General features: G+C 43.1%; 1 protein-coding gene across 1 annotated transcript in view; it reads left to right on the top strand.

Moving 5' to 3' along the window:
• The window catches only part of SEC24D (SEC24 family member D), a 51953-nt gene extending 44672 nt beyond the window's left edge, over nucleotides 1–7281 (top strand). Inside the window, exons 15-22 of the mRNA XM_009704202.1 lie at nucleotides 71–167; nucleotides 778–923; nucleotides 2915–3053; nucleotides 3494–3612; nucleotides 5223–5402; nucleotides 5925–6116; nucleotides 6647–6736; nucleotides 7141–7281. Coding sequence (XP_009702504.1) covers nucleotides 71–167; nucleotides 778–923; nucleotides 2915–3053; nucleotides 3494–3612; nucleotides 5223–5402; nucleotides 5925–6116; nucleotides 6647–6736; nucleotides 7141–7281 — 1104 coding nt within the window. The remainder of the gene's footprint in view (nucleotides 1–70; nucleotides 168–777; nucleotides 924–2914; nucleotides 3054–3493; nucleotides 3613–5222; nucleotides 5403–5924; nucleotides 6117–6646; nucleotides 6737–7140) is intronic.
• Nucleotides 7282–11950: the final 4669 nt, after the last annotated feature.

Raw genomic sequence — 11950 nt, 5'->3', positions numbered from 1 at the left:
GTTGGGTTTCTGCTGTGCTGCTGCCTCCCGGTGGTGAACGGCCCCTTCTGCCTCTGCTGTGCGCCTCCAGCTGGATGCTGACAGCCCCCAGTTCTTAACGGACCTCCGGAAGGACGTAGGAAAAAAGACCGGATTTGACGCAATAATGAGGGTTCGGACAAGTACAGGTAATGGTACCCGTTGGGAATGAAAATGAATGCCAATGCATATGACAGTATGTAATTTTAAATACCCTAGTGCTGTACAGATCACTTGTAAGATGAGGCAGTTTTAACTTCACTGTGCACCTCTTGCAAAGTAATTGGATAGACTGATACCGTGCGTATGTCCTGCCTGTATATGCCTCCATCATCATTAATTTTCGATCCTTATGCACGCATCTTGGATTGCAGGCAAGTTGTATTAAAAAAAGTGTTGCTGCTGGACACGTATCTTTCTTTGTTCTCATACTTCAGATGACATGACTGTGTCTACTTTTCAAGCATTCATTCTTAGCTTAAATGCAAGTATTTAAGAAAAATACATACACACGCACAAAGTGGCCAAGTGAACAGCGCAAAAGGTTCTGGGTGGTCTCAGAGTCACAGCGCAGCTTCATGGCCCATCAGCTTTTCCCTCTCGGCCAACTGTCAGAAAATGCAGAGCCCTGAGGGACAGTCGTTCCTGCTTCAGTAAGCAACATTGACTGACCATAAAACCAAAGTCACAAGGTAATGCCAGTTTTCTGTGCCGTTTTTAAACAAGGGCTATGTTTGTTTTGTTTTAATCTGGCTGTAGGCTTCAGGGCTACGGACTTCTTTGGTGCTATTTACATGAACAACACCACAGATGTAGAGATGGCAGCGGTTGACTGTGACAAGGCAGTGACAGTGGAGTTCAAACATGATGACAAGCTGAATGAAGACAGTGGAGCCTTAATTCAGGTAAAAAAACCCCGCTTAATTATATGTAATGATGTCATGAAACTGTGAGCAAGAACTTCTGCAGCCGTAGCAGAAAAAAAGTTATAGTGCGGGACTGATGGGAGCAAGGCAGAGCTTTGCACAGACTCTGGTCACATAATACCACTAATAAAAAAAAAGGTCTTAATTAACTAGCCAAAAGTTGCATCTTACCTCAAAAGCACAAACAACGCCCCTCATGACAATTAGTGTGTTCACCTACCTTTATACTGCATGTTCTGTTCAAGGATACCAAAATGCTTCCTAAATGCCAAGACCTCGTCAGCAATTATTTTTTCCATTTTACTAAGTAAGTTTATTTGGAGTACAAGATTCATTACTGCTTGTATGGAAACTGTTTTTGCTGTGGCATTCCTTGTGACATCTCTGTTCAAGAGCAGTTCTCTGTTGCTAAAGCTCACTCCCAACCCTACGGCCTGCTCAGGACCCACCAGCGATGGTACCCTTGCCATCAGAGTGCTTGCTTGCAAACGGTCCGCTGGCTGCCCTCCTCCCTCAGGCTCTCGGCACGTGGGTGCTGGCAGCCCCACAGCACTCACCCACGGGCATCACGATGCGCTCTGCGAATGATGCGGAGACATGCAGCGCGCTGCCTCCCACACAGAGCGTTTCCAGTCTGAGCGAGGAGAGAGGAAAGCCCTCGCGTTCCTCTGCTCGACTGCACAGCCCTGCAAGCTCAGCTCGGCCCGGCCGCAGCAGCGCTGCTGGCACAGGAGTGTTGTGCATCAGGAGCTTTGCTCCTACCTTGAGAAGGCCAGGCTCTTCCAGGGCTAATTAAATCTGTGCTTCCCGCCTCAGTCTACAACACGGGACCTCAGTAACACTTCCTGGAAATGCCACTTTTAGGCAATAATCGATATTTTTCTGCTTAAATTGCCAACAAACAGACTTGTGATACATCTCGTTAGGAATGGGAGTACCCCCCCGCCATTATCAGCAGCGGGAGCTTGTTTACTATTCTACAGGTTTAGCCATGACCTTTTTCTTGTTTAATGACAGAGAATGTTACAGCTTGCACGGTTTTAAACTTAAGCCACAGAATTATCTGAACTTTTTATTTCTGTTCAACTTGACTTTTAGCTTGGCCCTATAAATACATTTCGTAGGTCAGCAGTTAATCCCTGTGCGAATACGGCACTGTGAAACAGCCAGTTGTTTGGTGCGGCTGAAGTTGCTTCCTAGAGCCACGATGCAGCAGCGACAGGGATGTCTGTGCCATTTACAGCGCTCTCGTAGGAGAGAGATACCTGTGGAAGGGTCGAAGGCAAGGCAGACTGCAGTAATGGGGAGTCTGCGTGTGCCCTGCAGGCTTTGGATCATGCATTATAGTGAGGTAGAAGTGGAGTTACAAGGAAATTCTTAAATTACACCCTCAGTTTTTTAATATCTAAGCCCATGGTAGGTGCAGGATACAGGGGTTAGCAGGACCTCTTGTTTCACCTCAGAAGCAACTTACACAAAAAGAACGAACCACACAGCTTTTCAAGACTAGGAACCTTTTCTGTTGGTTTTGTGAAGAGCAGCTGTGCTGAGCAGAGTACTTCTCCACAAGCTTCTCATCTCTTCTGTGGCGTCTTTTCACATATATTAATTATTTATTTGAACTGTTCAAATATTACACAATTACCAAGTATGATTTACAAATTTACAGTCAGCAGTCTCTTATTTTCAGCTTATACCATCACTGTGTAGCAAATGAGAGTAATAAGCCTTTCAGTCATATTCATATTTTTTTATAATTTTAAGATTAATAACTTTTATAATGTCTAGTATACTTCCATAAAAAATACAGGTGTGTTGGTCCTATAGCTGACAGAAGCACCGAAGCAGCACTGCAAGGCTAGGCTGTCTTCAGAAGTAATGATACGTGTTTTACACACAAAGTAGGTGGCTCTCGCATGACAGAAGCTTTTTGTTTTAAAATTGAATGGCAATTTTCTCCTCTGTTGCAGTGTGCTGTCCTTTACACATCAATAAGTGGGCAAAGAAGACTCCGCATACACAATATAGGTTTAAACTGTAGCTCCCAGTTAGCTGATGTCTACAAGACTTGTGAGACTGATGCACTTATCAACTTCTTTGCTAAGTCAGGTAAAGTTGTAACGACAGACCGCTTTTGTTTCCTTTCTTACCTTGGGGTAGGGGAAGGGGAAGGAGAGGGAGCTGAAGTGATGACCTAGTGGGAGATGTTGTTTTGTAACTTGCAACACCTGAAGTATTATAAAATTGACAGGACAACTAGATTACGTATTTTAGACATACTGCTGTGACAGTAATGCTTGTGAAGGTGGACAGACACATGTAATGCACAAAACTGTATAGGCAAGGTAACAGAAATGGATGTCCTATCATAGCATTGGAGGGTTGGTGGGGGTTTTTTGGCAAAGATGCATAAACATCCCCCAAGATGCTGTCTGTAAAAGACTAAAAACCAGCCATTGACCTCAGGTTAGCAGAAGGTAGTAGAATGCAGCTACTTTCAGAGTACGTGTCCATCTTTAGCATGCTCTTTTGTTCCTCTGTATTTGCAGCTTTTAAGGCCATTCTAAGCCAGCCACTGAAGACGGTCAGAGAGATCCTGGTGACTCAGACAGCTCACATGCTGGCGTGTTACAGGAAGAACTGTGCCGGCCCGTCAGCAGTAAGCCAGGTAAAACCCAGCCGAACTCAGTCCTCCCCCAGCCAGGCTCTGCCGCAGCAGAACCACCACCCCTGCAACATCAGCAGTGCCAGAAAGGAAAATTCCAGGACAGACTTTTCCTTTTCCCTCAAATATAATTAATGACAAATGTTAGCCATTACAACACACGGAGGCTGTTCTGGAACAAGTGGCACCGCCCTTTCGCAAACTGATGATGATGTTCACACAAAGGCGCTCAGACAGCCTTTTTCTTCCTGTTGGAACTATGTGCTGACTCACCAAGCTTTTTTTTCTTCTTCTTACGTTGTTAAAGATTTTAGTATTCTAATTTCTGACAGGTAAGACTGGTATTGTCAAAGAACAAAAATAGCTTTGTGTCTTAGTAAACAATCTGAGTTTGCACCTAGGTCTGTCAGGTGTGCTGGAACAACACATACCTCCTGTCTAGATGGGGCCAAACTCCTGGGGGTGTGTGTGTGGGGGGGGGAGTCCACAGTGATTAAGATAACAGTCTGATAACTCCTCCATTTACCAATGGGTAGTGGTAGTAAGAAGCTCTAGGAACTCAATTACTTACATTCCACACTAGTTGAAAATTCTATCAATTTAAGCCATCTCTTACTATTTTCTGCCCTCAGAACATGAGGGGAGGGCTAGCTGAACCAACAGAAAGGTGTTTTCAAATCCTTTCAGCAACTGTTTCTGACAAAAGTCTTTTCAAATACCCAAAGGTGGCTGAATGAAATCCAAAGCCTGTAAGCTTTTGAGTTTAACTTCTATTTTTCTTGCAACTCCCAAAATATTTCCCTATTTCCTTCAGATTTTGAGGCACTTGAAAAGATAGCAGGAACAGCTGGCTTTCTGACACCTTTTGGAGTGACAACTGGCAATTTTGCACATTAATGCTGAAGTGAATAGGAAGGCCAAAGGACTCTGACAATGTGGGAGGCATTTGACTTAGATTAGTTCCTCCTTTGATCTCCTTTAAACTTTCTTTCTTCTTGAATGTAACGTATAGATTAGAATTATTAGCACATCCTAATTACATGACTGACTTTTTTAAAATTCAATGTTCCAGTAAAAGCAATTGTTGTTTCCTTTTAAATCATTCACCCTTATGTCCCAGCGCTTCAACTTGGAGAAAGACCGATGCTTTTACGTACGGTGCAATGCTTCCCATCATAATCAAAAGCCTGGGCAATGAATTATTTAATGTTAGCGAGGACCAAATATGTTAGAAATAATACCAAAGAAGGAGAGGTACTGTGGACCTTCATTTCCCTCTTAAATTGATCTGAGAAAAAAAACCACCTCCTTTTCCTATGTGACCCCCTTTTCATTTAGTACCTAAAAATGAGCACGGGTTACAGGGAGGTGACAGCATCCACGATGATTACTACAGTCTGTAGGGCAAATCATGTCTCTTGGGTTAAATGTATTAACTATGCAGAGCTGTCACAGCTGGTTTGAAACAGCACATATAAAAAAAAAGTGTTCTAGGTTTTTTTTTCCTCTTTCATCACAGAAACACGCAGTGGTTTATTAAAGCATTTGGAAGTCCAGCGCTCATTCCCCAGCACAAGGGCTGTATTAAATAACGAGCTTTCTCTGCCTCTCAGCTCATCCTTCCGGACGCAATGAAGGTGCTGCCAGTGTACATGAACTGTCTGTTGAAGAGCTGCGTGCTAGTTGGCAGACCAGAAATCCCAACGGACGAGAGAGCTTACCATCGACAGCTGGTCCTGTCTATGGGGGTAGCCGACACACAGTTGTTCTTCTATCCCCAGCTTCTGCCGCTTGTGAGTACGGTGTTTGCACATCTTTTCGTTTTCAGTAAAACTGTTGTAATTGTGTAGATGCAGAAAAGCTTCTCTCTGCTGGGCAAGTGTTACACTACCAGGCTGGATCACATTTTTACTGTGATGTAGTTGCTAACTGAACTAAACTGAGGAGGGAAGGTAGAACCTCTAGTTCAATGGAAACTGGGGAAGTAACGCTATCACTCATTGACATCAGCGTCCTCTTAGGAACCTCACTGTACTTTTAGCAAGGCTTTTGCCCAGCCTAACGAAAGATGCCGGCTTTACTAAAGATCAACACTGGGGTGCAAGTGTCGCCATCCTCCCCCCCTTATGGCAGGTCTTCCTTTGCACACAGTGTATTAACTGAAAAAGAGGAGGTTCAAGTTGTCGCTCCTGTCATCTGGACAGGAACCCACTCAGATGTACTAAACCTTCCCATGGTTACTTTTCAGTATCCAATTAGAGCTTTAGTCACGTTGAAGTCACCAAGTCTACAACTTGTGTATTTTTGCCCCATAGCACAGCCTGGATCTGAAGAGTGACACCGTCCCAGCTGCCGTCCGCTGCTCTGAGGAACGTCTCTCAGATGGAGGGGTCTTCCTTCTGGCCAACGGTCTGAGTATGTTCCTATGGCTGGGAGTCAGCGCACCCCCCGAGCTCATCCAAGGGCTTTTCAACGTGCCGTCCTTTGCACACATCAGCACGGAGGCTGTGAGTAGATGGACGCTAGTCCCTTTTTTCAGAATTTGGCATGTAGTAAGGCCAGACTGCTAATCAGGGAAACAAGTGAGGTGGATTTTCATCATTCAACTGAAAGCAGAAACAGGTGACCAGCAGAAGGTGTTAAGCTACTTCTGGTGTCTTAACATACATAAAACTTCAACAAGCTTTTACACTCTGAACACGTACAGGAGAGCAGCTTTCACAACCGTTCTAAATCCTCTTAAATTTTTGCTGTTGCAGATATTAAAGTCATATTGAATGTGTATTGCTAAAATTGGAACAAAGCACTTTGCAATGAAGTTTCTCCTGATAGTAAAATAATCACTGTATGAAAATTAAACTGAAGAATGGTTTAGCCAGATGAGGGACATACGTATTTTTGTGACAGAGATGGCATTTCCCAGTTTAGTATGAAATCCACAGTAACTTGCATCGTACCTATCAGCAGCTAGTCTTGTATGAATTTGCAAGAGATGCAACTTGGAATATAACCACCTGCCATGCTTTCATCCTAACAGACATCGCTGCCTGACCTGGACAATCCATTTTCTAAGAAACTTAAGTCAATACTGCAGCATATCCAGAGCCAAAAGCCCTACACTATGAAGGTAACTTCCCTCTGCCCCAACTCATTCCTCATACCTGTTCAGAACACTACTACTGGCTTTGACAAACCTGAGCAGTAGCTGTGAAAGGTTTTACAGATCAGGGATGTTCCTGTACGTCAGTGAGTTCCAGCATGTATTGTAGGCACGAGCATCTCAAAGGTGCTTAATTCTTAATCAAAAGCTTTTCAGAGGTAGTCGAATCTAAAGGTTACCATTTTATTCTGCAAACCTTAATTCACACTTGTCTCTCCCTCCCCTGTGTTCATAAATACAGCTACTGCAAGGTAGAGATTGGTTCGGTTTGGGGTTCCCCCCCACCCCCCAGCATACAGTAATAGACAGAGCAAAGCCGTACTGCCATTTAGTACAATTTTATCTTAAAAAGATGTCTCTTCTCTTTTCAGCTGATGATAGTGAAACAACGGGAGCAGCCTGAGATGCTTTTCCGACAGTTCCTAGTAGAAGACAAGAGTATTTATGGAGGAGCTTCTTATGTGGATTTCTTATGCTGTGTTCACAAAGAGATCTGCCAGCTGCTCAGTTAAGGAAGCTCAAGTATAATTTTTCAGCTTCTTTTTGATTTTGCAAGAGTAACAGTCAATGGTGCCTGAAGGCTGCCCACAGCTCCACTGAACCTGGGCATTCTGCTCTGCTTTAGCGCACCTCTTCTGTGCTCTTTTTGTACAGTTTCATTTTGCCCAACCTCTCGCTGAGTATTTAGCTTAGTTATTAAGCTGTAGAATAGGAGGTTCTGCACTCAGGTGTTAATCTTCTGGGAGTCCTGACTCCCCTTTCCCTAAGTGAATTGCCAGATTTCAAACTGTCAATGCTTAAGAGCATATGGTATGCATTTATTAAAATATAATTTAGAAAACTCTTTAATTATTCCTTTTGCTAGTCCTAAGTTTTATGAGAGCCAGCAAAGATGCTAAAAATCTATACAGAAAAGGACAAAAATATAAAACATTGCTTTTTCTAAAAGTGAGGGGCATACGGTTGAATCAGATTTGCAGTAATCACGTAGTTCAATTAATTACAGTACTTCAGTGTCCTTCATGTATCTCTAAAAACCAATCCCCTTTTTTCCTGGAAGGGACAAGCATTACTTTCTACAGAGCGCGAGCTCTGGGTAACCTTCCACACCCAGGGCACAAAACTCCCTCGGTTTGTAACTGGATGTGAGTAAGTTTAACAACAATGGACCACAGAAAGAACAGCAATCAAACAGTCCTTTTTGGCAAGTTTGGCAAGTAACAGGGCGCTGTTATGGTACAATTCTCTGCTCTTAAGGGCAGCAGTTAGTTTAGCGTACTATTGAATTACATTTTCAAAGTGGAACATGTTATGTTTTATTTAGTGCATTTGCTAACTGGAATATTTCCAATACAATTTAAACATCTGTCCCTCAGAATTTAAGTGGCAGGTCAACTGTAAGACAGTTGACACATTAACCAAAGGTTATTTGTGGTGCTATAAAAAGAAAGCCTCGTTTAATTGCCAGTTCTATTACAGTGACCTCTGCTCACATGACTGATTTATTCAACAGTCACCACTTTGAAAAACAAGCCTCTGCTAGTGTCAATGTTTAAAGTAGAATTTAGAAAGCCAGAGTCTTTGGAAGAGCTGTTTACCTCAGATACACTTCATCAGTCTGTTCATCTCTTTAGGACCAATGCCTCTGCACATGAGGTTTGAACTCTTCCAAACTTGAGAAGCTATTGTTACAAAAATCAGTGTTTCAAAGAAAGCAAAACCCCTCATAAGTAAGGATGACTTGGGCCTCCAAAAAAAAGTGCCTTTAAACATGTTAGGGTTGCTACTTAGTGTTAATCATTTTAATATTCAAGATAAGCAGTCAAGATGCGTGTTTTTTGGTTTGACAGTAATCAAAACAGTGTGTCCTTGCGCATTGCCTGAGAACTCTTAAAATAAGCGGCTATATTACAAAAGGATCCTCGGACTGAATTCAGCTGCCAAGACAAGCACTTTTAGCAGAAGACATGACCCTGTAAAAAGTAGGTGTAGCCATTCCAAATCAGTGTACTTTGCAAAATGACACCAGCAACTCTATGTGTAAAGAAATCAGCAATTATTAAATATAATCATCATGAGTGTGTTTGTTTATTCTTTCATACACTAAATTCTCAGTTTTTTACACTATCAGCCTCTGCCAAAAGCCATCCAACACCTCTTGAACAGTAGCACCTAAAACGAGTAGCCCCGGTCACTAACAAGCGGGTGCTGGAAACTGGCTTGAGGGTTGATGCCTTTCCCTGTAAGCACAGCAAGACAACACAAGTTGGTTACACCGACTTCAGGAGCCAGGGAACACGGCAAAGTTAAATTAGCAACAGTAATTCCTGCACAGCATAAGCAATGCCGTGCATCTGACACAATTAGTGTCAGACTGCTGTAGGTCACTCTGACTTTAAAGAGCAGCAAGCTTATCTGGCATTACAGAGTTCTGAGTCCGTTTCTGCTGTTGGCATCACCCTCAGTTACGGAAGGAAGACTCAGTCAAAGTAGGTCTGACTGTGTCAAAACAGCCTGGCCAGTGTACTGTTGTAGGAAAAAATGACTTACCAAGTGAGTCAGGAAGAGGGAAGATGCAGCCATTCCATAAGACAGTGTAATTAGGGAAATGTTTGTGCTCAGCTGCTGAACAACGTTCATGTCACCTGCAGTGGTTCCCCCTGAGGTAGGGAGCTGGCCAGCTGCTCCCCCAGGCAGCGCCTGCCTCAGAAGCCATTTCCTTACCTTATTCCGGGGACTCTGCCGACAGCCAGAAGCCCACATCCGCACCACAACCACGCACATCATCTACTTAGTCAGGCCAGGCCACACAGGCCCCACTGCCCGACTGTAAAACAGGACAGCCTGTTTTACACCTGAATTCTGGTGCAAAGGGTACACGTCACTTACCTGCGCGCTGGCAGAGCCTACAGACAGCCAGGATTTCAGGCACAGAGGTGCTATTCAGAATGAGGCTGTAGTAAGACGAAGCTATTTATACTTGCTAGCTAAGAAGTCAGACACAATTTTACCTACATTAAGACATCATAATGGCTAAGCTAGCCCCGAGATGGACACACGTTGATACAGAAGCTCTTGCAGCAATCATAAAAGTTATCCCACAGCTATTACAATTCTTGTCTCCAGCATAAACAGGACTGTAATATTCAATTCAAGATTTACAGTAGTTAGGCCATTTTTTTTTCTTTTCAACAGCTGCAATAATTACACTCAAAATTACTTCATGTTTCACCACAGAACTTACCTACTGCTTGCTTTTTCCCCCACGAGAATCACCACATTAGTAAACTTTCCTCCATGTTATTAAGTCAACCTTCGCCCCATTACACTGGGCTATTTCTACTACAGCACAAAGTTGCGACCAACTTTACCAATTTTGGAAGGAGAAATTTTTTTTTTCCGTTATATACAGAAACAGTGGGGCTCATTACCTATCACCTTTAGTTACTGCATGTATCCTTAAAAAGCCACGTTCAAGAAACAAGACTTACAGCTGTTTTAGATGTTCATTTATTCTTTTCTAGAGTGCATTCTGGATCAATTCTATCCCCTGCCAAGGATTCCAAAATTAATCCCTTGACTTAATGCCATGTAACTTCCCTTGTCAGATCAAAATTGTTCTTTAGTTCGCAGCCTAAGTTCTACTCCACCAAGCAAAGCATTCGGTACCTACGAACATACGCAATCAGCCCGTGTTCATGACACTGCACTGGGGAAGAACCTCAAAAACCCCCGGAGCGTTGCCCACCAACCTGCACAGCACATCCAGCACTTCAGCCAACTTCTTATAATAAACCAGTGGTGTGTCGCAAACTGGGAAGAGTTCTCACGCTGATGGCTGCGTTTGCACACAATGATTTACAGCTGTCTGATGTCTTAAAATCCCTTTGAAGCTCAATGCTAAGACTTCCCAAGTATGTTGTCAGTGCAATTGTCGAATCCTTCACTTAATTCCTACAGGGTGTAGGATATTCACAGTCCTGTAAGCCTCTTCCAGAATGGAAAGACATGACAAGATCCAGACAGGCATCCCAAATCAGACTGGTGACATCACACATTTAATAAAATCAGAAAGGAAGAAACTTGTTAGGCTTTTTATCTTCTGGGATAGCATGCTCAATTTAAGTCTTCATTTACTTGTGGTAAATGAAACATTCATCAGTTCACTGATTACGAGCATTATCTTCCTCCTCCTGTTAAAGTGTTACAACTGAGAAATCAATTGACAACCAGTAATGAAATTAAAAGCTTTTCATCTCTAGCCACCACTTCAGATACGGCCTGAATCAACAGTGATTTAAAAAAAGGACCAGATGTTTTCACTGTACAACTGGGGGGTAGGGGGAGAACAGCGTCTAAGGACCATCTCCACCACCACAAGGACGTGACGCCAAGCCTTTGGGTACACACCCCCACGCGCTGCTGTCTTACCTTCGCAGGCAGTCTGTCTCTGGTGAAACACCACCTTCCGACGACGACCGGCAGGTCTCTTCACAGAGGACATCTAGGAAGTTCTACTTCCTTGTCCCCTAACCTCAATTAAAAAAGTACAGTCAGTTGCTTGATGACAATGTGTACTACGCTTCCCTGGTGAAAGTGGCCCATCCACATAGATCTCATCTAATGCTCTCTGGAGCAGTTTTCTTTTTTCCTTACACTACTTCAGCTATTTCAGCTTTGAGGGGAAAAAAAAAAAAGAAAAAGAGAAACCTAACTCTGCATGCTCAAAAGGGATTTATTTGGTAAAATTAATATTTTTTTTTTAAAAAAGATCACATGCAATTAATTTTCCAAGTCACTGAAGTCTTGAGCAGCACCCCAGCTTCGGCAAACTGATACAGACGCACATCTCAACCACTTATTTTCAAGTCCCCTCTTCAGTGTAGCCTCATCTTCTATGTTAAGAGTAGCCTACGCACTGAACTATCAGCTATGGACATGTAATTAAAAAGGGGAAATGCGAACTGACATTTTGCCACTAATGGAGAAAAAAAGAAAGATTTGGCACAAAAGCAACCTTCCTAAGGTTAAGTGTCTCCAGTATTTACTTTTTGGGTGGGAACATGACTAGGGCAAAATCAGGTTAAATTTTTCTTACTGTGGCATATAACTTCTAGCAGATGCTGCCCCAAGTCATCTTTGGCAGACTTCACCCACAGTCAAAGGAGCGCTGCCCTCCAA

The sequence above is a fragment of the Cariama cristata genome, unplaced genomic scaffold (genome assembly GCF_000690535.1).
Source record: "Cariama cristata isolate BGI_N322 unplaced genomic scaffold, ASM69053v1 scaffold1447, whole genome shotgun sequence".
Lineage (NCBI taxonomy): Eukaryota > Metazoa > Chordata > Aves > Cariamiformes > Cariamidae > Cariama > Cariama cristata.
This window is presented reverse-complemented; position numbering and strand designations above follow the sequence as displayed.